The following is a 24352-nucleotide window of genomic DNA, read 5'->3' on the forward strand; positions in this document are numbered from 1 at the left end:
TTAATTTTATATAGACGTATTATTATTTGATACGTTAACCGTCTCTTAATTTTTTTTGCTATTTGTTTAAATTTTTTAAATTAATTCAATAATTAAATATTTTTTATAGCTCATTAAATTTATTTTTTAAAAAATTAAGATTAAAAAATAAGACTAAACTAATCCTGTTTGGAACTTAACCTGCAACGAAACAAGGCTAAGGTAGTCTCGTTTATATCATATTTTGGCTCGATATACGGTTTGGTCTTTCGCTTACAGTCGAACACGTATGTGGAAGACGGAAACTGGAAGAAGCCTCTCGGTTGAGGTTACTTGGTTAATGAGAAGAGTTTGCCTGCTTCCGTGCCAAGGTTACGCGTGTCCTACCCGCTCTTCTACTCCTACTACATGGCTTTCCTTTATTCCTCCCTCCTCTCCTCGCCGCCTCTTCGCTGCTGCTATCTCCCTCCTCTTCCTCCAAGATCTCGTTATCTCTTAGCCCCTCGCAGGGCTTCTCTTCGACGCTCTCGGTTATCGCTGTCAAAGGCTCGCTCATGGCGTTGCCGAGCCTCCAGTTCCGGCCCTCCTCCTCCTCCTCCTCCTCTCGGGAACGATCCTGACGGTTCGTATTCCGTTTTCTTTATCCTTTCCCCCCTTTCTATATCTTAATTTCACACTTACTGTCTCTTTGTTCCATTCGATATTTCATATCAATTGTTGGTATGTGGATAATTAAGCCTAGGATTTAGTAGGAAAATTAGTTATATTGAGTTTCTATTGATAGTGGTGGGATGTGATATTTATCATCTAGATTGTCTCTAGGAGAGTTGAGATTAGGGTCTTCTTTCAATCGAGTAGCGAGTTGGTAGTAATGTAGAGAAGATGGGGTTTAGAAAATCGTTACTGGATTAATGATTTGTTTGGAAGAGATTTACATCTTTGCTGTACAAGTATACAGACAATGCAAAGCTCTTCTGCGGGGTTAGGATAGGATATGAGTACGAAGAGGTGTGCTTTAGCCTTCGATATAGTGGTAATTCTGGATGGAATAAATCAACTCCCAAAATTTTAAATTTCACCTCAGGAAAATGGGTTAGCCTTTTCGTGATTGAGCTGCTCCAGACTTCCAGTAGTTTTGATTCCTATAGTTTCTGTTATATGAGATAGCGATTTGGTCTACAGTTCTCATGCAGTTATCTTGTTGTTTATGCTACACCTAACCTTCTGAAGAATCAATTCTTTCTTTTGCTTTCTCTCCCATTTGATGACCCCTGACCTTTACTCTCTCTCTCTCTCTCTCTCTCTCTCTCTCTCTCTCTCTCTCTCTCTCTCTCTCTCTCTCTCTCTCACTCTTTACCAGAGAATCAATTTGTGATCCTAGTGTTGTCAAAGCTCATGATGTAATCAAGTATTTTCTCGCCTTTTCCAAACTTGTGTAAATCATCATGATTTGTGCTATTTCTTTTTAACAAATAAAAGGCCCTTGGCCCTCTTTCATTTAAACATAAAAATACTGGCTCTATTCAAGGCAAGAGACCAGAAAAGAGCAACATAGTAACACCCTAATTTCTAGACAGGCCAATACAGCAAACCTGCTTCCAAAAAACTAACCTAAAAAACACGAAAGAACATAGATCAAACTCCAGACATCACAACCACCCAGGCCAACTTGGGCGAACATATAACTACTACTAACTAGTCTCACTGACATCCCAGAACACAGCTATTAAAAAATATACAAATGTAAATCACCAAACAAAAACTCTGAGAATTCATTCATCATCTAGAACAACAGGATCTTTCTCACCACTGCCCTGATATTGCTTTCTAACCTGGCCTCTTCTCCTACCACAGCACCAAAGCCATCCAAATGTTCCACCAAGATTTACCAACCCTCTTAATAGTTTCTCTCCTTCCATTTGAAGGGATCCATCACATATTTAGGAAGAGATCTGCATTCAGAAAACTGAACCCATCCATTGAAAAACATGTTTATCATAGGAGCATTTTAGGAATAAGTATATCAGTCTCCTTCTTCCCATATAAAACACAAGAGTTTTCAGTCCACACCCTTCTAACTATATTATCTCTAGTTAGAATCTTATTGTTACAAGGTAGCCACTGGACTGCCTTGACTTTTAAAGGAATTTTAATCTCCGAAAGCCCAGGCAAGATTTTTGAGAGCAAACCAGCATTTTTAAGGAATTTGTAAAGTGACTTAACATAATACACACCATCCTTACTAAATCTCCAGGTGGGCTCATCTCTTTTGTGTTTATAAGTGTGTCATTCTTCACATAATTAACATTTACTGTTTCTCTGTCAAAAGCTAGTTATCCAGTCCTCATTTGTAATGTAACTCCCACTGGTCTCCATTCCAAACCACCTTAATTTCCTCATCCTAAGTGATATTAAACAATTCAAGGAACCTCACTTCCAGATTACAATTCTCAATCCAAATTATTTTCCAATTTTTGACTTTCACAATCCAGCTTGGACTAGTCTTAAACACATGTCCAGTTTGAAGTAATCCCTCCTAATAAACGAGACAACCTAGTGGAGCTATTCAAATTGAATGCCTCAACCTTAACCCTCTCATAATACCTCAAAAGCAACGCATCGGTGCACATCTGATTCTTAGAATTTAAAAACCACCACCACCATTTAGCTAGCAAGTCAGTACTTATCTCTTCAATATTTATAATTCTCACACCCCAAAATTCTTTCTTCTAACAAACATTTTGTTAGTTAATTAATAAGTTTTCTTTCTTCTCTTCATCAGTGCCCTTCTATAGGAAATTGCTCAGTGTATCATCTTACCCACACATGCAACTTCCCTTCTAACCAGCTAATCTCTTTTCCACCTTCTCTATAACTGGCAACTAATCTTGCTTCTTACAACGTACTGTCATGAAGAGCAAATCCCAAAATTTTTTAGGAATTTAATAAGCAATTTTTCCAATTCAAAGCTTATCAAAATAATTTCCATCATCAGGATTTTTACCCATGTAGACTAGAGGGATCTTACCAAATTTTATTTGAGCCCAAAAGTTGCTTCAAAACAATATAGAAGGAATTTAAGAATTCTAACATCTCTGATCTCTGCTATGATGAACATCAAAGTGTCATTTGCATACAGGAGATTTATGAGCTTATTAGGAGTCAGATCCTTTAATAAACCACTGTTCCAACTTAACTCCTTGACTTTTGCCAACATCTTATTTATCCCATCTGCAATTAGCAGAAATAGATAAGGGGATAATAGGTCCCTTCCTTAAGCCTTTTCTACATTTGGAATAGCCACTAATTTTACCATTTAGCACTACTGTAGAAGATCCTGTGGTGACTGTTTGAAGGATCCATTTAATCCACTTTTCATCAAATCCTCTCCACCTTATAACATCTTCTAAGAAGTCTCATCTAATTTTGTCATAAGCTTTCTCAAAGTCAAACTTAATCGTCAACCCGCTTTATTTCTTCCTCTTCGTTTTATAAATTATCTCATGGCCATTGACTATGCTATCCAAAATAAATATATTTTTGGGAAATGCACTTTGATAACCACCAATCAACTTATCAATTATCACATTTAGCCTATTTGTCAGCCTTTTTCTAATTATTTTGTAAGTTGTAACTGCAGTCCAACAAACTATAGGTCTAAATCTTCAACTCGGTCAGCACCATGTTTTTTTTAAAAAACCAAACAGATAACATCATAGTTCAGCCTCTGTAAATTCAGACAGACTTGATAAAAATCAGAAAGCAACCTTAGAAGATCCTCTTTTATAAGAGCCCAAAAGTGCTGATAATTATTCTTTATTGGAAATCCTCTTTTACTGTGCCCAAAACTATAAATAAGTGGTCCATGGCTATTTTTTCTCACATACAACTTCTTCTGTTTTTTAGGCCTTATTTGCTTTCAGGAAACCCCCTGAACTGGTTAGGAACCCTAATCCGGTTCATTAACCAAACATTTTTTTTATCTTTATTATATCTAAAGTTCACTCTTAAAAAAAATTAAGATTAAGAAATGAGATAAACTAACTAAATTCGAAGCTTAACCTCAAACCAAGCAAGACCTTAATGTCTAATCATAATTTCTACAAAGACTTCACCTAAATAAAGATTATCATGTTTATTATAAAAATAATAACAAAGGTGCCGTATTTTCCATTCAGCTACATTTTGATAGTATCCTACTCAGACAATAAGTAAGCTTCTTGATTAGTACATAGAATGATTAATTGATCGCCATCATATTATGAGAAAATTATTGTTTGTATGTGATCTCCATATAATGAATGTCTGATGCATGTATTCAGTTGTTTTCCTCTTATTTTCTTCAACGGCTGAATGTTACTTAAAGGTGGTACAATCATGATGCCTATTTCGATAAAAATATATACACTGTTAATTATTCAAATCTAAAGAAGGCCTCTGTCGACTGTCTGGAAATTTAAGCTGGGTGCTTGTCTTTTTCTCTTGATTGGGCTTCTGTTTCTTGAATTACTTGGTGTGAAGGGTTGAAGCATTGAATGTATTTCATACTGGTGTGTGCTTGTTCCATTTGTGTGGATCAGATCAAGTTGATACAGTTTGAATAAGCCCATGAACCCATTATATTGCTTTTGATCTTTTCATGGGATCTGTACTGTATCGATGAACACCAGGAACGTCAACTTTGGGGCTTTGTCCAATAATACCTATGGCATTCCTTAACTGGTTAACGATCATCCTTTCTTAAGCCAAGTCTTCTTTTATGATAATTAAAGAAACAACTGATGCCAAAGATGCTATTATGTATTTCTTTTGGATTTGAGTTAACTAAATCCTGAAGGAATGCCTGCTTGAATTTGTAACTCATCAGCTGACAGAAGTTCTCATTCAGATACATGAGAAACTTAGAAGAAAGTAGTCTTACATGAATTTTCTTGGTTCGCATGCTGGATCCCAGTATCAGATATGCAGGGCAATTTGATGGAAGACATATGTTTTATTTAATAGCCTCTTGGATCTTGGATGTGTCATATGTGTTAGCATTTGGTACCTCTATGCATCCACTCAAAGACTGTTGTTTGCAAATTTGCGTAAGTGTGCCTCTTCAAAATTAGAATGCAAGAGGTTGTGCTGCTTGTTAATGAACATGGTCAGGTCCTTTAGAATTTAATGACAACAAGTTGAATATTTTATCCACAACAGAGACTTGCGGATGACATGTACAATGGTTAGGAGGTGCAAAGTAAAATAGAATAGGTAATATATCAATGATCTAGCGACCTAGAAATATTGTTAGACCATAATAGTGCTGATTCGACAGTTTCCACAATTAGATAATGGATTTAATGGTGTGGACTGTTTTTAATGCTTTATTATTACATTAATTGTGTGCCATTATTTATAATGGGACAAGGCTGTTAGGTCCCAATTAGTATAATTAGAATTAAGTTGGAAGCTGAAGCTTTTGATGATATCTGGGGAGGAGAAAATTATTATTTGGTGGTTTAAATTTGATTCTTTCTCCATTCTGTTAGGATGTCTGGTATTTCTTCATTCTATTGGGATCTCCACAACTTTCACTTTAATTCTTGGAGCTGATGATTTTTTCTAGTTCAATATTTCATCATAAGATGGGTTTAGTTACCATAATGGATATGTAAGATGCTGCCCACGTTATCTTAACATAGGAAATATACAATAAAATTATAATACATGAAAGTGTGTGGTGTCATTTTTTGCACTGTTGTAGCAAATTTAATTGGATATGCAGATAGTCTTAAGTCTGGATCTTATTAATTATACTTTTCGTTTAGATCAATGATGCATGATAGTAAAGCGTTCGTCTCTTGATGTGCACAAGATTCATCTTGAACAGGTCTGCAAACGAGGCTCTCGAAGATCCAGGATAGAGTACAGATTTTCTTGGCTGTTCTTTTCTGGATGTCATTGTTCTTTTGGGGAAGTGCTTGGGATGGGAGAGATAATTCCAGAAACAAGAAGGGGCCCCGATTTAGAAAGTGATCCAAAAGTATAGGTATGTATGTAGTCCTGAAATGAAAGGACTTGTGTATGAGTAACAGAAAATCCTGATTGTAGAACACATTTATTCATGTTGGATAAAAAAAATGTTTGTCGTATGCTTGAGGTGTTCCACGTCCTCTGGTTGGTTTTTCGAGGTTGTTTTTCATGCTACTATGCTCGTATACCAGAATTGCTATCCATTTTGAGCACTTACCTGATCTTTTTGTTTTTGTAACAGTGAAATGATGTTCTGTACAACCTGTGCACTTATCTACTTTTTTCTGTTGACTTACCTATTTACCCTCATTCTCTTCGTTGTTACAGAAATGCTACATCAAATCGTGAGGCATGCAATCATAGAATTGCATTTAGTCCATAAAGTTGGATAATAGAAGGTTGGAATTCCACCAAATAGTGACTTCTATAGGTACATTTGAGTTAGCTGCTATCCTTTTGCAAATATTTGAGAACCTACAAGAAGAAGAATGCTGTCTTCTCTCTCTCTGGTTTTTCTTATTTTTTGGTGCAGGATAGAAACTAAATTAATAGTTGTGTAATTAATCTATGTATATTTTGTTTGGCTGTTAGCCATCAATCGAAGACAATGATTGCTAATGTTGACAACATTTGCCTTATCTTTTAGTGTGATTCCATAATATTAGGGTGGCGTTTGTCACTATTTCAAGTTCGTTCCTGATGTTCGTACTATTCAATAAAAACTAACTAAAAAAAAAAACAAGTAATGGAAAAAAGAATCCATCTAAGATGATTGGAACTATTACAGAGGAGCGATTGATATTACTCCACTAAACTCTTGTTTCTATTAGGCCATGCAATCACCCACTAAATTGGAAAGTATATATCTATATACAGACAAGGTCTCAAAGTTGGCATCAATCCAACTTTTCATGTTTGCAATGGTCGACCTCAGTCACAAACCCATCAGTTGCAAGTTGCATAGTTGCTGAGCAAAAATTGAACGGCGGAGGACATTGCAAACCCAAATCCAAATACTCCAAGTTGAAAAAGGGAAAGCTAATGCTTTTGCAAAGAGCTATGGAGGGCTATGGCAATTGGCAGACAACCAATAGTTCGACCAGGTGAACCCAGAGGACTCAAAGAAAACAAAAGGCCACTCACAGTCAAGAGTGTCTTCTTCTACTGTTCCAGTTTCTTGTTTTGTTCTGCCGGATTCCACGGACCTTCCCAAGGTTGGCATTCCATTTGATCCCACCTCCAAACCCCTCTCCTTTTCACTGCTCGGTTCCGACGGTCGTACTTCGCTCTTGCTCGTAGATGGGCCGTGCATGCACCCTGTTTCTCGACTTCCCACCTCTCTTTCCTTCTCCTACTCCTTCATCCACCATCCCCTTTCTTTGCATTTATCCAGCCTTTCCTTTTAGCAACTTCTCGATTAATAACAATAGACTAATATGCACTTTAATTGCTAGTTTTAGCTTCCATGAAGCTTTCTCACGGCAGACTAACCGTATGCTCATAATTGCTACTCGTTAGTCCAATAAGCCAAAAGTATGTTCTAATTAAGCTTTCTTATAAAACGGTATAATGTGATACTGAGTTACAGCTCACAGATTAGAGATTGTAATCCTACTAGTTTTCTCAGTCAAGACAAACCCATCGCTTTCTATATAAAGAGCATCGAAAAGGTTGCACGTATTTCCTGCCAAGAGCTAGTAGGTCTTTCCTCAGCCACCAAGTTCTTTTATTCTTTTTTCTTCTTTTTGAAGGACAAGTACGTAGACAGAATGTATTCAGTGGTGAACAAGATGTGCATATAACTAACTACATGAGACTAGCGTCTTCCAAAAGTAAGAAAAGAGTATTATCCAAGTAGAGCTACGAAACTTAGTAATCCGCTGATAGTGTCCTTCACCCAGTGAGATAGAGTGTCTAGAGTTCACGCCACTCAGAAGAGTGAGATTAAACTCATACTTTAGTGGCAAAGATTCAATCATTGACAATGTCCTCTTCTAATATTTTATTTTTAATATCTAAAAATATACTCTAACATTAGTTTTTCCCAATCGATAATTACTATGTAGACGAGTAAATTTAACTATAAAAACAAAATGACTATTTTGTCAAATTATTATTTGATTAAAATTAAAATTTTTTTTTAATATTAAAAGTAAAAATATCTATATTAAAGGGACCCCTTTTTTTCAATGATAAATTTCTTCATTGTTTAACATGTTGTTGTCTAATATTGTAAGAGCACTGTTGTTATTCGAGGTAGCATAAGCAAACTCGGACACTGCTAACAGCGAGAGGGCTTATCGTTTCGAGTGGTGGCCATCATCCTTCTGGTCTCCAAAGGAGAAAGCTTCACAGGATAGGGTTACGGGATTTTGTAGCCAAGGGATCTAACATCTACGTATCTTCCTTTTTTTACTTCGACTCTGTGAGTCGATCATCTTCAGTCAAAACTGTAAATATATTATTAGTTCGTCATCTAGCAGGGAGTAATTTGTTATGATTATTACGAGAGCGAGCCGTGGTAGATAAGAAATCTATGTGATGTATACAATTAACGGAGTGGCAGTTCTTTGATGAGATTTTTTTCCATGTCGTTGTAGTAATCCACTAAAAATCTCAAACAAGTACAAATTATTGATCCATGTATTCTAGTCGTCTTCTTCAGCTGGTGACCATAAATTAAAGAATTTTCCAAGATAATACTGCCAAAAGGAGGTGAGATCTTATTGGGCCACCGATGTACTACTGGTAAAGAGGAAAAAATAGGACAGTTGGGTTTCACATTTTGCACCTCGCTTTATGTGTTTATTATATAGTCTATAGTAAGTTGTTCTTTTTTCCAACAAGCTATAAGAAAGTAAAGTTAAGAAATAAAATAAAAGACGGGGTGTGAAATATAAAATAAATATAAAAAATCAAAGGGAAATATGGGAGGTGAGCAATGCCGAATAGCTCTCGTTCTCAGGGTGGGACCCGGTTAATATGGTCCGTCCAGTGACTTGCTAGCTGGCGACCAGGTAAACCTAAAGAACCATAAAAAGATATTGAAAAAAATCGTCTCGGTGAAAATATCGCCACGTGGTATCACGTGGTTCACGTGCCGGAGAGAAATCTAATTCGTCTCATCGGGACGGATCCCCAATTGGCCGAGAGGAGCGGCTGCGATGAACCCCCATGACCCATCCCCCTCGCTGCTATATATTTAACGTGGTTGGAATTGGGGGCGATTACAAACCCCGCTACCAAATCACAAGAACCCCCCACCCCAGCTCGATCTAGAGTTGATATTTCTCTAAGATAACAAGCATAGTTGATGGATATGTATAAGATTATAACAAATCCTCCTCTTTCTTCTTCTTCTACTACTACTACTACTACTTCTTCTTGGAATTGTTCTATTTCTACTACTATTACTACTACTTGATCTAATTAGGATCTGCTTTCCTTTGATTACGTTGGTCTTACGAGATGCTTCTCCGAAGCGCCTCGTCTCCGCTGCTTGGTAACTCGTGGGTCCTTCCCCCGCTTGAGGTAGAGCTGGTGGTCGCGAAGACCCACCTGTCCTCTCCCATCTCCTTCTCCTCGACGTCGACGAATTCCCCGTCGGGGCGGAGGAGCGTGTTGACCAGAGCGCTCTCTGAGAGCGATCTATCGGACATCTCGCCGGTTCTTCCGAAGAGGAACCCTCTCCCTGTCACCATCACGTTGGAGGAAGAAGGGGAGGAGGAGGAGGAGGAGATCGAAGGCAAACCGACGCTAAGTCGCCTACTCTCGAGCTCGGGACTCGAGGGAGGCAACCCCAACGGCGTCGCGACGGAGGAATGCGTCGGAGGAGGCGGGGGAGATGGATATGGAGATGGAGATGAAGATGCGGGTTGTGTCGGATTCTCCGACCCGAACAACGGCGCCGCCGATGCCTATTATCGGCGGATGATCGAAGCGGATCCTGGCAACTCCCTTATCCTTGGAAATTATGCAAACTTCTTGAAAGAGGTAACAAAAATTCGATATCTTCTACTTAGTAATCAATGAATAACATTGAGCTATGTACATAATATATATGTATCTTGGCGATTATTTTAGGTTCTAGGGGATAAGTTGAGAGCACTGGAGTACTGTGAGAGAGCAATCCTGGCTAATCCAGGAGATGGATCGATCCTCGCTCTGTATGCTGATCTCGTTTGGCAGACGAGCAAGGATGCGGATCGAGCCGAGAGCTACTACGACCGAGCCGTCCAAGCTGCTCCTGACGACTGGTAGGGGTTCTATACGTACGTACGTATAAATATTTCCGTACTCTTTTAATAGAAAGAATTATAATCATCTGGCGTTATTATATGATTGCAGCTACGTTATGGCTTCTTATGCCCGTTTCCTGTGGGATGTTGAGGACGATGAAGAAAGTGTGGGAGTTGAAGAGAAGACGCAATTCCAATTGCAATCCCCATTGATCCAGGGAGCAACTCCTTCTCCAATCGCAGCTGCTTCGTGAACTCTCTTTCTAAAAGCTGAAGAGAAATTTCTCCCCTCCCTGTAAAATTAAGGCCGATGCGGCAAGCTAGTCCAGCGGTATCCTGAAACCAGTATCTGACTGTAAAATTTTGCGTAGGTTTTAGGATACCTGGCTGTAAATGTTGAATAACTGGGTGGTCTTGTTGCGCTAATCTTCTTGTGTCCTTACCGGGTGTAATATATTATTATCAAGGAGTGCCTTAGATATTTCTTTTATTTTATATTACCTCCCCCCATGCCGATAATCTGCGAGAAATTACTGGTAGAAAAACCTTTTAAGATCATAGGAGAGAAGTGAATATGCATTCCAAACCATCTGTCTCTAAGAGAACATGGTAAACGATCGAAATCTTGATGAGGAAGTTCCAAGTCTCAGGCTCCATAATGATCGGAAGGATAACTCAAAAATTAGGAAACAGAATGTTGGGAGTTGTTATCTATCAACTGACAAAGGAAATGTAGAGCCTTTGTTTCTCTGACTATGAACAAAAATGTAGAGCGAGGAACCTAGGTGTAAATCCAACTCTTCACGCCAGAAGACGTTCAAAGTTCAATATAAGATACTGGGAACAGGTTCACTATAGAAACAGAGAAGGACAAACATACCAACTCGTAATAACACTCTTCCGTTACCAGGGCAGTTTGGGATATCATGTATCAAGCAACCTGGTTAGCAGGTCCTTGGTCCATGAGATTCTCTTCTTCAACTTCAGGTTCATCATTACCAGCTTCATAGTGCATTGGTTCTTGAACAGAATCCATGCTTAACTTGTTATCTTCTACCTGCTCCCCAGGAGGTGTACTGTCTGCGGTATCAACGGGATCTGTCTTCTCTGATGGCAATTTGGGAAGAGAATTCCTCTGATGCTTCTTTGAGTGAACAATGGAGTCTTTTTTTAGGCCATTTTGGGGAACTTTTTCATCGAGACTCAGGCGGGCTGGACGATGTGTATGATTATTAGTTCCTTCGACATCTGTTGATGATGAGCTTTTCTGACGACCAAGCTTTGGTGACTTTGCCCTTGTTGGAGGAATCTGTCAGGCCACATTTAAGAATTAATTTATCAGCTTTAAACAGAGGTATCAAATGGAATTATTTAATATACAGATAGACATGTGGTTGCTATCCCAAGTCATCATGGATTAGTTTTTTAAGATGCAATCGGATGACGTAAATCCTGTAGCCCTTTCACAGAAAGACCTTTAATCAGTTGAATGCATGTTACAGCTGTATCAATCTGACAATCAAGATGAAGGTTTGCTAGTTTAATTACATCTCAGCAGATGCAGAATAGTAGACATCAGTTGTACATCCATACAGCTACTACATCTCCTTGAGTGGACTGATCCTTTGTACATTTCAATGAGTCAAAAAAGATGAGTACAATACTATATCACTTGCTTTCCTGAAAAAATTCTCGCATCTCAAATTGTTGCTCAAGATTACCATAAGTATTTGGGCAGATATCCAAATAGATATTTTTTATGAAGGTTAGGTAAACAAATCCCAATATCATAAGTTAGTACTACGAGCTACGAAAATGCCCTGTGAAGTGTCAACATCAACCTTGCTTTGAAAATTTTAGTGATTTTCCAATATGCTCAGAATATTCATTTCTAAAGATTTCAAAGGTATATTATATGTAAGGGTTTACTAATCATTTAACACATGTTGTCTTTAATTGTCATTATCAAAAGTGAATTATGCAAGACTTTCAATTAGATGAAGCCTTTAGTCCAAACAATTTGAGGTCCGCTATATAGATCCTTCTTCTCTATTCAATCTCTATTCAGTGCATCAAGCCCAATGTCTCATCATCACCTTTAGTATGTCCATGCTTGTCACCAGAAAAAAAGAATATTGCCGTTTAAATAGAAAGCTTTGAACAAAGATTATTCAGTTTTCTTTCGTGAGATCTATTGACAAGCTGACAACCTTATTTTGAGCTAGATTATATAAGAAAGAGGAAGTACTTTCAAATGGTAGGCAATAGTTTCACAGAACTGCTGATATATTATTAATGAAGGGCATAACGTTTGGTTAAATAAAGAACATCTTTCACCAATTAATTTCACACCTCATGAACTTTATTCATTGGGTGGCATTGAAATGAAATGGCTCCTAGGTAGAGTCCATGTTTGAATTTCTAACCGAAAGCAAGAGAACTAAATTTAATTCAGAATCCTATATATCATGCAAAACCCAGTGTTCTAGCAGCTGGTTTCCTCTTAAGGATTGTAAAAGGCTGGTTTCTAATTGGATCTCCCCTTCTTTCTCTAATATTGGCCTCTTTTATGGAGGTTTTCTTCTTCATCTTTGGGTGCATAAATATTTTAAGCTCCTAGTTCTCTGTTCCATAGTTCTTTTACTAGTTCAATTAAGTCATCCTAAGGAAAACATTTGACAATATTTATATATATTTTTTATTTTTCTTGATAATTAAAATATATGTCAAAGAGAACACATCTAAAGATGGTTACCTTCTTTCCAGTACCCAAAGACAGGTAAGTAGGGAAGCTGGAAATAGAGCTAGTAAAGGCATTTATGCCAAACTCGGTGATTAATAGTATAGCATAATACCTTAATAAGTGAAGGGGCAAATATTGTTCATTACACCCTAGATCATGCATAACTTCTCTGTATAAAATCAGAGGGGACAAGAATAGGATGACATGTGAAATTAGACGTTTTAGGTAACATTAAGTAAAACAATGATATTATGCAGATGTTGAGGGTCGCAGAATCACTTCATATTTAGGAAGACTTTCTTTCAGTTGATCATCATAGGAGTCATAATGTAACACAAACAATTGCAGTAGAGATGTAATATATTATGAACCAGTAACCACGATTACGTATGTACCTTCTTTAATTCAACTTTGGGAGGTGAAGGCTCCTGATAGAAACTAGGCATGGGTGTTGCCTTGAAAGCCAACTTCTTTCTAAGCAACTTTAATTCAGCTTCTTGACTCTCCTATATGATGATGAAGAAACGTCAATGGAGTTCTAAAAGTGATCAATTAGAGAGAATATTTGAGATAATAAACTGCAAGCCTGCAACAACCTTAGTTTTTGCCTGCAATGTACTTTTTTCCAGTTCTTTCGCGTGAATCTTCTCTTCAAGCTTCGAGTAGAACTAAATAAACAAGAACATATTTGGTACTTCACATTTACACTCTTTTCAATTTTAAGAGCAACCAAATGGAAACAAAAGGTACTTACCTCTTTTCTTTTCTCAGCCCTTTCATCACACTTAAAGGTAAAGCCATAAGACGGGATTGTCCCCAATTTTTGAGGTTTTGAACTTTAGAACCACTTAAGGACAAATTACTCAATGAAGAGAAAGAGACCAATGCAAGGAGAACAATCTAATTGCTTGACTAGGGGCTTCTAGTCACAAAAGGATACAATGATGTACAATGCGGATCTTCTTCAACTTTGATGGATGCATGCTGCTTTATGGGCTTCAGATTTTTCCCCTCCTCCCTACATTTAGATATAAGAGTATAACAACATAAGACCTTAAAATATTTGATATCAACTAGCCAACAATCCAGAGATAAATACACTACCAATTACTACTAAACAAACTTGCAGTAGCTCTCATACAGTTTAAAGTAGTGGTACAGAAAGAAGGGTATGGTGAAAGAGAAATAATTATTCAAGTGTATAAAAACGGAATTGAGCATGCATATGCGGTGGACAACATACTTTGAGTCCTGAGGAAATGATGTATCGGTGGCAGATGCACCATCTCCATCCTTTCCAGCTAGCTGTCCAAATTAGATACAAAAGGATGACTATGTGAAATCTGATCAAATTGAGGTTGGAAATGATTCCATTCAAAGTAACAACTATTATGCAGATAATTTCACCTGGGACTCAAGAGGGGAAGTGCTAGAAGTTGGACTTACATCCCCAACAGCATCCATACCATCACTAGTGCGTCTCGCGTTGTCTGGATCCAAATTGGTCACCCTTGCAAGAGGCTGCTTAGGGCGAGAAGCTGATGTAAGCGAACCATTTGAAACAGAAGAACCTTTTTCTATTTGACTTCCATTGTAATTCTTTTTTACTGAAGTTGCAATGCAAGTTTTTGGCTTTGATGGATTTTCACCCCCAGATGAAATAGTCCGGCACTTTGCTTGACCTTTAATGGGCTTAGAGTGATTGGTTTGGCTTTCCTGGATAAAGTACATACCAAGAGGCATAGGTTTAGCATATTCAGATTACACGGCATAATTTTAAGACCTAAGAAATTATTGAGGACCACTGTTCAAATTTTGTATAAAAATATCATGATAATTAAAGTAAATTGTTTATAAAGGTCCAAGGATAATTGAAACTTGGAAACACTATTGTTGGACAGGTAATGTAGTAATATCACAATTCAAATTGACTAGTTCATATATTGAAAAACAAAATGTATGTCACCTTAGGAGCTCGCGGTCTCCTGCTTTCCACATGTGAGATAGTTTCTTCTCTGGCATCTGAGGAGTTAATGGCTTCAACTTCATGTGGGGCTATAATTGTCTCAACCCCGGATGATGGAGATTGCTCATGGACCCCGTTCTCAAGATTCATAGCGCTTACTGTGCTCGCTGTAACACTGCCAGCATCCATCTACTCTCTTGACTCAATAACTTGCAGGAACACTTCTACTTCCCAGCTGAAAAATGACTTCTTTCTTTCCGTTCTTGACAAGAACTACAAAAAATGACAGCATGTTTCAAAATTGTACCATAAAATCCTCATACATATAAAGAAGTAAGTTCCAATTTCTCCATCCAATTCTAATAACCGGCGAGAGACATAGAAATAAGTTGAACGAAGAACAAGATCCCAAAAGACTGTAATCACGAGTTGAATTATATTGGCCAAACAAAGCAAGATCGGATCGGCTCGGATCTGAGGAGTTCAGAGCCAATGTACCTTGATTGAGATCTACTGCACAAAGATCTCACTCGCAGATTCTAATGGGAGGAAGGGAGGAATCGAAGCGAAGGACGGCCCCCAACAAATCAAACGCCTACGGATCTACAAGGTTTACTCCATCGCAAGCACTGGATTTTGTTAAAGAAGAAAGAAATGCGATTTCCTACACAAGCTTCGGATTTCGTGAGATCTTACCTCAAAGAGCTAGATTTCAGGAAGCCATGGGAGCAGATCTCGAACACTAATACCGTACTGGGGATGGCAAGGGAGAAGGACGTATGGGGGTGAGAGAGAGAGAGAGAGAGAGGAAGAGGGGGGGAGAGAGGGAGAGAGGGAGAGAGAGAGGAAGAGGGGGGAAGAGAATGAAGCTACCGACCAAAAAGGGAAGAGGGGTTGGTTCGCTCTTCTTATTTAATTTTACCGGATTTGCAATTATGAGCTCATGTCTAATTGCAGTTTGGCTAGATTAACGTCTCTACCGTGAACTTGTGAGTTATATGACCAACTACTAAATTACACTCCTAAATAATTTAATTTTATAATCATCATTTAAAATATCTAAAACTTGATCATATGCACCAACGATGTGATGCAAAAGTACATGTTGTTAGTGTTTTAGTGGTCATTACAGCGGGTATATTATTCTCTCATGGCAGACCAACATCAGTGGAATTTTTTTATTTATAAATCAGGACGTAAAAAAAATATGTAATATTTCTTTCATTTCTTTCTTCCAATAAGGATGAAAATGTAATAGGATGGTAGGATTTTTTATGGGTAATGCTATGATACATATATATATATATATTATTTTATTTTATTATTAGAGTAGCTGGTGGGCTCTCGATCTTAATAATCCGTGTTTGCCTCGGTGATTCTCGCTGTAGCTTTTTCTTGGTTCTATGTAGAGCCGGCGAGTTCTTTAATATATTTCTTTATTGTATTGTTGATGATCGTCCTTCTATCCCATCAATATATTTTTTTTCTATGTATCAAACTTGTAATTATTTAAATGACCTTAGTGTTGCTCTCAGCATATCAGCCTAAGACCTCCTAAGAGAATTGAAGAGTTAGAGCATGAGATGCATCATGCATGCATGGCATAAAGGCTAAAAAGGCATAAAGAGCTATTCGTGATCATCCCAGTGAGCGGCTTATGCACAATTTAGGAATTTCAAATGATAGCCCAGAGATTCGTTTTAGATATCAGACTAACGGTTACTTTGAATGACAAATAGAATTCACCAGAGATTTTAAAAATTAGTATTTGACCAGGAAACGGCTTGATTATTTTTCCTTGGAAGTTTTTACGTAGGCTAGTATTTTATTAACTCTACACACAAAATACAGAGGAGATAGGGATTGAAGCCCTTCTACAAAGCCCAGCTCTCAAGCATCCAAACCTGTCCAACCAAATTGAAGCACACGTACGTATTAAGCTCAAAGAGAACGATCTAAGAAACATCTCGCAAAACATTGCTAACAATGAAAGGGTCTAGGAGAGCAGAAAAAAAAAATTAAAAAAAAAATAGCCTAATAGAAAATCTTTGATGGCGAAATAGTTTCATATCAAGCTCAAGCTCTAGGCATAGATGATGGCCATGGCACGAAGCCAAGAACCAATTGACAAGAAGATTGTTGACGAAGTCGCTGCATCCACAGCCTATCACTCGATCTGTTAAGCAACTCGAAAGGAAAGAGAAAAGCAAACGAGAAAACCAAGCATAACTCACAGGTAACGGTAAACTATAAGAAAACGGCTAAGAGTTTTCTGGGTGTGGAGGATCATTTCCTGTAAGGTTAGTAATTACATAAGAAATCTAATGATGCAATGCAAGTGTTAGATGATTTCTCCTCTGACCAAAGGTGAACTATTGCCTCTTAAGTGCAAGATTCGAAACAAAATAATGAAAAACAAAATGAGATCATTAATTACGCAGCTTTCAAAGCCTAATAAGCTAAACCACAGGGTTATTTAAGAAAACCCTGTTAAAAATAATAACAGGCAGGAAAGCCTCCAAACAAATCACATCTCATTGTTCTAAAATACAGTTAGCTATTGCTGATAGTCAATTTTGGCCTAATGTACTTCGTTTTTTTTGTAGCAGAATTAGTAGAGATAAACAATTAGACATCAGTACTGGCAAACTTCAAAACATTCTTCTTTTTTCCTACACCATACAATAAAGTTCTGTCACTCTAGTCCTCATTTGTCTCTCCAAAATTAAGATGGAGTATCTAAAAGGTATAAAAAGGAGGAAGAGGAAAATAGGAAGAAACTCAGTACTTGGACTTGTATAGGAGTGAAGATCCTGCAGGACGCAGGGGATATAATGATCAAGCTCAATTTCTAATTCTTTCCTAAATAGTATGTGAACAATCTCAGAATGACTCCGGAATGCGAGTTTTTATTAATAAGTACTGCTTTATGAACTAAATTATATGCTCCAGTAACACACAGAATCTAGCATATAAAAGATAAATATCCTCAATGCTGATGCTTCTAAAATCCTTGTCAACTTCAACTTGATTATAAAGCTCCTTAATAAAAAATAAAATAAAAAAAGAACAACTAGATAGAATGCACTTAGCCTTCTGTTTAGAACTCCTGTAGTTATATACCTTCCTATACAACAATCAAACCCCTCGCTCCCAATATAAATAGTAAATAAAGAGATCTATGTACAATAAACAACTGAAGAGCACAGCATCTGTGAACAGAGAATCTAAACGAACATTGGAATTAAACTTATTAAGACATGATCATACATTTTTAAGAGCCAAAGTTGGCTAAAAATTTAAACGAACATTGGCATTAAATACCATATATGTGACCATTAAAGCTAAATCTACAATTAGATTAACACATTATCAAGTCTAGATAGCTAAGCCTAAATCTAGCTGAAGTAATAGTTACGATAACATATTGAAAATATGATGCTGGACAATGGCCAGACAGACAAAAGGTTGCAGAGAAGAAACCCAACGACTTCTGCAAAATCAACTCAATTTTTTTTAAAAAAAAAAGGCTCAAAATTTAATCAAATGGGCAACAACAAAATATCTCTGTTAAGAAATCTACTACTCTTAAATTGGACTACCATGTCTTTCTACTTCTTGGATATCTGTACATGGTATGAACAAATGACAGAACTGATAGAACACTAAAGAGAATCCCCCCTTGTCCAAGTAACTCACTAAGTAGACTATAATCACCTTGGGCCAGAGAGGCGTACAGCTGAAAGAAATGCCTCGCTGTTGCAGTCCGACTGTCCTGAAGAGGTGCCCTCTTCACTGATAGACTTGAAGACATTAGCATACAATCTGAATCCCATCTGTGAGGAAGTTGGGGGTTGGGGCACATCTGACAGGCCTTCAAGCATCTGAACAACTTTCGACATAGATGGCCTTAAGGATAAGTCCTCCTGAATGCACCACAAAGCAACTTTTATCGCAGCCTCAAATCTCTCATCTTTGTCGTTATACATAAGGCTAGCATCAAATACTTCTTTCAGCTTTCCCTCCTCCATCTTCTTGAATGCGTACGAAGGAAAGTGGGCCTTCTCAGAGCTCTCTGCGGGATCAAAATTCTTCCTCCCCCCAAGTATCTCAAGCAAGACCATACCATAGCTGTACACGTCACTCTTTTCTGAAATCGCATAATTCATGATCCATTCTGGAGCAAGGTACCCCCTTGTGCCTCGAAGTGTTGTAAACACATGACTCTGTTCTCTAGTCATCAGTTTCGCGAGCCCAAAATCTGAAACTCTTGCCAGAAAATGGTCATCAAGGAGAACATTTTCAGGCTTAATGTCACAGTGAATGATCTTCGAATCGCAGTCCTCATGGAGATAAGCTAGCCCTTTTGCCGTTCCCAAAGCAATATTAAACCTCTTATCCCAATCCAGCTGAAAGCTATCATCATCCTTTCGAAAGATCCATTTATCAAGCGATCCTTTTGCCATATACTCATATGCAAGAAGCCTGTGTGTTCCCTCCGCACAGAAACCTCGAAGCTTGACCAAATGGATGTGGTGGATGCTGCCTATTATAGTCACTTCAGCACGGAATTCTTTCTTTCCTTGGCCTATGCCCTCCAATTTCTTCACAGCAATTCGATTTCCGTCTGGAAGCTTTCCCAGATAGACTGATCCAAATCCCCCTTGACCAAGCTTAACGGTGAAGTTATCTGTAGCAACTTGAAGTTCCCTGTAACTGAAACGAATTGGCATCCCAGATATACTCTCCAAAAAATTGTCTTCTTCTGATGACCCCGCTTGAGATGGCTCTGGTAACCTCTTCCTACGATGAAGTCGAATTGCAATATAAATGAGAGCTGCTATTACAGCTGCTGTTACGAGACAGATGATTATAATGATTATAGAGTGGTTGCCACCGCTGCCACTATTCCCATCTTGCCCAGGACCTAAGCCTCGTCCGCCATCGCTTGCAACCTTGATGTAAGATGAGTAGGTGGCACTGCCGCTGGCCAACTGTTGCAAGCTTCCTATCTGATCAAACAAAAAACAACTGCCAGAGCTTCTATCGTAGAACAAGGCAAGGCACGAGCAGTTACCTATGCATGCGGCCTTGCATCCGGTTAGATTCGTTTTGGCGCTAGGTGCGATGAAATTGGTAGCAAAATATCCAACCCCATCATCAAATTGGACTAATTGCACTTCGGCGTTTGAGTCACAAGGAGATCCAACGTGGGGATTACAGTTTGCATATGAACTAAGGACTGTAGGACACTGGCACCGCGGTCCGCTGGAACAGATGAAGTAAGGACTGCACGGCTCCGGCGTATCGCATGAATCCGCCGGTATCTTGGTGGTGGAAGGACTGCTCGATCCTCCATTTGGGAGGCTGTAGAAGGAAATAACTCCATCCTCGCCTAGAACAGCAGCCCATGTACCATTAGCATTGCTCTGGCCTGCTGCGACAACGAGTTGCCAAAGGACAGACCCTTTTCGATCGTAGAAGTTCCAAGAGTTGGAAGCAAGCGTCGCAGAATGCATGTCACCTCCAATCTGGTCAACTATTTTCCTCTTATCCTCCTGCAGAGACCAGTAAGGCTGTGGCGATCGGAAGTCGGCATACAGCATCATATCGCCCGATTCAATCTGGAGACGAAAGGTCAAATTCTGGTTACTGTTGGGCTTACTCACAAGAACCATCCCATCGACAAAACTCTGGCCGGTGAGAAGGGTATCAGTCGGAAAGCTAAAGCTCTGCCAGAGAGGCGGCGAGGACGGATCGGTTCCGAGGATCACAAGATTGCCGGAGTCCTCGAGCTTCATAGCAGCGGCCCCTTGGCCGGAAGTGTTGGTAGACCAGATCAGGTTCCCGTTGGATTTCAGGTCGGCGTTCCCGTCCTTGCCAAAGGCAAACATATCAGAGTGCGTCACCGGCCAGCCTTGGTTGGCGCTCCACACGACGGTGGAGCTGCCGAGGTGCTTCACGGCGAGAAGGAAGGAGGTGGAGTCCGTCGAGTTATAAGATATGAAGCCAAATCCGAAATTGGAGCTGTTTGATAGCAGAAAGACGCCGCCATTGTCGATCCAATCCATTTGCGAACCTTGGAATCCTGGGGATATCTCCGACCTCTGAATGCTACCGCCGCACAACTTGGCTAGGAGGGCGATGGCAGAGTACAAGACGATAAAAAATCCGATTCCCATATCCAATCCACCGAGTATAATGAGATCACAAACCAAAGGAGAAGCTCGCAGTAAGCTACACGAACAAATCTATCCTCAAAATCGTAGCTTCCGAAGGCGCCGCCAAGGTAACATATTACATAACCCGCCGCCAACAAATCTACCTGCAACCACAAACACCAAAAAGTTGTATAGAGTTTTAATATCTACTAATATCCTCAAGAACCGAGCTCTGTTCATACGAGATCCGGGATCTCGAGGTAAAAATAAGCAAGAAGAAGAAGAAACTGAAGAAGAAGGGGACGGGCTCACTTCCAGCGTTACTGCGACTACTCCAGGAATCCGCAGCACCAAGCAGCTCAACCCAGTTAAATTCCAGGACTCGACTTTCTGGAATTAGGTGAGAATAAATGAGGATTCGCCACAAGGGGGAGAGAGAGAGAGAGAGAAGTTGAGGTTGGGTGACTAGATTGGAAGAACGAGGGATAGAAGCTACGAGATACGAGGCAAGTGGGTCCGGATAAATTTTTATTTAAACTCCTTTTCTTGATTTGAGGCTGGGAGTAGTTCGATTAATTCGACGACGGCTGAGCTGGGTGGGGAGATGGGAGAGAGAGTGGTGGCAGAGGATGAGCCGGGGAGCTGCGGAAATTGCATGTGCGTACATTAATCACCATCCCCTTACTGTAGGCTGCCTGTCGTGCTGGGACTTCCCTTGAGATCCAGACTGCAGATTTTGACGCAAGAGAGTAGAGTCAAATGGCCTTTTCTCCCTCCCCCCCCCCCCCCCCCCCCCCCCCACCTCCCGCCCACCTTTCTACTCTATCCAATTCCACGAGGAAAGTTTTGCCTATGACACCTTGCATTGGGTTGAAAGAAAATTTATAATTAATTATTTGAACGTTCCTTTTCTTTTCTTTTTCTCTGAAATAATCAAACATTTTTTTTTCTTACTTAATTATACAAGAAAAGAGAAAGGTGCAATTTGCAAATATCAAAACTATAGCAAGCGGGCGAAGAAAAAAAAGACTACCTGCTTCGTCTCCCTTTCTTCTCCTTATTCACCACGCAAAGACCCCTCAGAAGTCAGTAGGTATTGGCATTCGAAGCATCAACCGACTCAGAGACCGACAAGCAACCCTATCTGGGCCATCCGAGAGAGACGATTAGAATTCTTAATTCTTTTTAATTCACCACCCCCTCCCTCGTTACTGAGATGATTAATTTTGTAGGTGGATGCCTAAGTGGGTAGTTATATCAGCTTAGCCCTCCATACTCCGTAGTCTTCTATGTAGTAATTAATCAACTAGACTTTAATTGCTCCTTACAAGAAGATGCCTACTCTGTGTGTACGTGTAGATTAAACAACTACCAATTCGACCCCACAAACTACAAATATAAATAAAAAAGAATCAATATTTACTACATGCAAGAAACCTAGAATATCAAATTAAACTCACATATAATAGAGATTTTTACATTGTTATCACCGGAAACTTTTAAAGTAATATAATTTTCACTAAAATTATAACGCTCTTATAAAAAAAGGAAGATTATTTAACTCTTATACAAATTATTTAAAATAGTTTAAAGTTATCCAATATTACGGTACAACGAAAATTTACTTTATTTTATTGTCTCTACAAAAGGTTGTTACGTAAAAGTGGTGTAATTATCTCTTATGATACTGTAAAACAGTAAAAGTTTCCGGGTCAAATACTGTCCGTCCTCCGGATATGAGACGTTTGCATCAATGGTGAGAGAGAGAGAGAGAGAAGAGAGAGGGGTAGGTGGGGACGACGTACGACGTAGTAAAAGCGTCAGAGCCAGTTGTAGTTGTAGACCTCTCATTTCCAGTCCAGTCTTGCGAGACAACTGTCGTCCTGACCTGAGACCAAATGCATTGCCTCGAATCTCTACTGCTCTCCCACTTGTTCTCATCTATCTCCATTCTCCAGCTTTCAGGAAGCAGAAGAGAGGAGATGCTAGCAGCTGTCACCACTTTGGAGAGGTTCTTTTTTTCTTTTTCTTTTTTATCAAACTAGTCTCATAGACTTCAAATTTAATATTAAAACACTGATAATTTTAGCAGTCTTTTAGATTTATAAAACTCTAAACTATTTAACATTTTATGTTTTAAAAAATAATAAACAATTGAGCATTTTATTAGAAAAAACTGAAAAAAAAATAAAAAGTAGAATCCGGAAGAGTTAAAAGGTTTTTTTTTCTTTTGCGATTTCAAGAACAGTTGGTTGTGGAGGATGACTATGTAATTTTAATTTATAAATATGTTTTATATCTTCGTACGACTAAACTGGATAACTAAACACACAATTATGACGTTACAAACTTGTTTTTTTTTATATTTTTACTTATAACTTCCTTATTTGAGATTCGATTAATATTATTATATTATTTTTTTAAAATTTTATAATAATATATTATATGTCTAAAATATATTACAGATAATAAAGTTATAATATGCAAAATTGAGTAATTTAACACCGAAGAGAATGTATGTGGCCAAAAATATGAAAAATAGAATTTTCTTTCATCTCACATTTTACTTAAAAAAAAGAGAAAATGATACTGTTTGCTTATTTTTATTTTAGATCGATTCTCTTTATATAGATATACTTAGACTTCACCGAATTTTAGCTAATATAATAATTTATCTAGCTTAAGTTTCAAACTGTGCTCTGAGCTATTTCTCTAATCTCACCGTCAAGTTATTAAATGAACTGTGCTAAGTCACTGAATCACTAAATAATTTTTTTTACGATAATTATTTGAAGTTAAAATCGACCGAATGACTTCATTGGTAAAGAAGTTATCTACCAACTCTACGATAATTAACTAAGACACTTTTCATCTTTTTATATACTATATAATTATTATAATTATTACATTTTACTAAATATTATAAGTTACTTCAATGGACACTTTGAATACTTTCGTTTTTTCTACTTCTTATTTACCAAACACATCCCAAGGAGAGTAAGTCTAGTATTAATGTAAAATAATAATAATAATAATAACAATATATGAACAAGGCTTTGAGGTTGGGATGAAACATTTAAGAAGTTTGAATCGTGCATAAATATTAAATTAACTATAGGTACTTCTAGAATTCAGACCGAGTGCGCTATTTTAATTGTTATTCATATAATAATAGTAATAATAATTTATATGTAGCTTTTTTATGACGAATACTAAAACATCAAAGTTATTTACTCTTGTGACGCCAAAC

The 24352-nt window shown here is 38.2% G+C and overlaps 3 protein-coding genes and 1 long non-coding RNA gene across 6 annotated transcripts; 2 read left to right on the forward strand and 2 right to left on the reverse strand.

Annotated features, from left to right (window-relative positions):
* Window positions 1-243: 243 nt before the first annotated feature.
* LOC140764283 (uncharacterized) lies at window positions 244-6667 on the forward strand. Its single transcript, XR_012105003.1, has 3 exons — window positions 244-601; window positions 5852-6010; window positions 6322-6667. It is a non-coding gene; the product is annotated as an uncharacterized lncRNA (long non-coding RNA).
* Window positions 6668-9208: 2541 nt separating this feature from the next.
* Window positions 9209-10722, forward strand: LOC140764702 (uncharacterized). The gene is made up of 3 exons (XM_073103409.1): window positions 9209-9987; window positions 10078-10250; window positions 10342-10722. Exons 1-3 carry the CDS (start codon window positions 9463-9465, stop codon window positions 10484-10486), a joined length of 843 nt encoding a protein of 280 aa, XP_072959510.1. The 5' UTR covers window positions 9209-9462; the 3' UTR covers window positions 10487-10722.
* Window positions 10723-10914: 192 nt separating this feature from the next.
* LOC140764701 (protein WVD2-like 5) lies at window positions 10915-15820 on the reverse strand. Of its 3 annotated transcripts, none has more exons than XM_073103408.1 (10): window positions 15638-15820; window positions 15440-15544; window positions 14942-15214; window positions 14422-14691; window positions 14219-14280; window positions 13916-13993; window positions 13730-13811; window positions 13572-13643; window positions 13371-13481; window positions 10915-11541 (listed from the first exon to the last, which is right to left on the reverse strand). In XM_073103408.1, the coding sequence occupies exons 3-10, from the start codon at window positions 15128-15130 to the stop codon at window positions 11164-11166; spliced, it is 1242 nt and encodes a 413-aa protein (XP_072959509.1). In that variant the 5' UTR covers window positions 15131-15214; window positions 15440-15544; window positions 15638-15820; the 3' UTR covers window positions 10915-11163. The 3 variants fall into 3 exon arrangements, with proteins under 3 accessions (XP_072959509.1, XP_072959507.1, XP_072959508.1); XM_073103406.1 differs by having other exon boundaries at window positions 14383-14691; window positions 15638-15819; XM_073103407.1 differs by lacking the exon at window positions 15440-15544 and having other exon boundaries at window positions 14383-14691; window positions 15638-15819.
* A 2402-nt stretch (window positions 15821-18222) lies between these two features.
* On the reverse strand, window positions 18223-21842 carry LOC140765591 (G-type lectin S-receptor-like serine/threonine-protein kinase SD2-5). Its single transcript, XM_073104751.1, has 2 exons — window positions 21415-21842; window positions 18223-21266 (listed from the first exon to the last, which is right to left on the reverse strand). The coding sequence occupies exon 2, from the start codon at window positions 21121-21123 to the stop codon at window positions 18655-18657; it is 2469 nt and encodes an 822-aa protein (XP_072960852.1). The 5' UTR covers window positions 21124-21266; window positions 21415-21842; the 3' UTR covers window positions 18223-18654.
* Between the last annotated feature and the right edge of the window lie 2510 nt (window positions 21843-24352).

This window comes from Typha angustifolia, chromosome 8 (assembly GCF_048772165.1).
Source record: "Typha angustifolia cultivar Huaian chromosome 8, ASM4877216v1, whole genome shotgun sequence".
Taxonomy (NCBI): domain Eukaryota; kingdom Viridiplantae; phylum Streptophyta; class Magnoliopsida; order Poales; family Typhaceae; genus Typha; species Typha angustifolia.

Excerpts from the sequence above, each read along its gene's own strand:
- LOC140765591 (XM_073104751.1), bottom strand. The coding sequence starts at position 21,123 with ATGGGAATCGGATTTTTTATCGTCTTGTACTCTGCCATCGCCCTCCTA.
- LOC140764701 (XM_073103407.1), bottom strand. The coding sequence starts at position 15,130 with ATGGATGCTGGCAGTGTTACAGCGAGCACAGTAAGCGCTATGAATCTT. Across the intron at positions 13,644-13,729 it reads GGGCTGAGAAAAGAAAAGAG|TTCTACTCGAAGCTTGAAGA; the intron begins GTAAGTACCTTT and ends TTGTTTATTTAG. Across the intron at positions 11,542-13,370 it reads CCAAAGTTGAATTAAAGAAG|ATTCCTCCAACAAGGGCAAA; the intron begins GTACATACGTAA and ends GTGGCCTGACAG.
- LOC140764702 (XM_073103409.1), top strand. The coding sequence starts at position 9,463 with ATGCTTCTCCGAAGCGCCTCGTCTCCGCTGCTTGGTAACTCGTGGGTC. Across the intron at positions 9,988-10,077 it reads ATGCAAACTTCTTGAAAGAG|GTTCTAGGGGATAAGTTGAG; the intron begins GTAACAAAAATT and ends CGATTATTTTAG. Across the intron at positions 10,251-10,341 it reads CAAGCTGCTCCTGACGACTG|CTACGTTATGGCTTCTTATG; the intron begins GTAGGGGTTCTA and ends ATATGATTGCAG.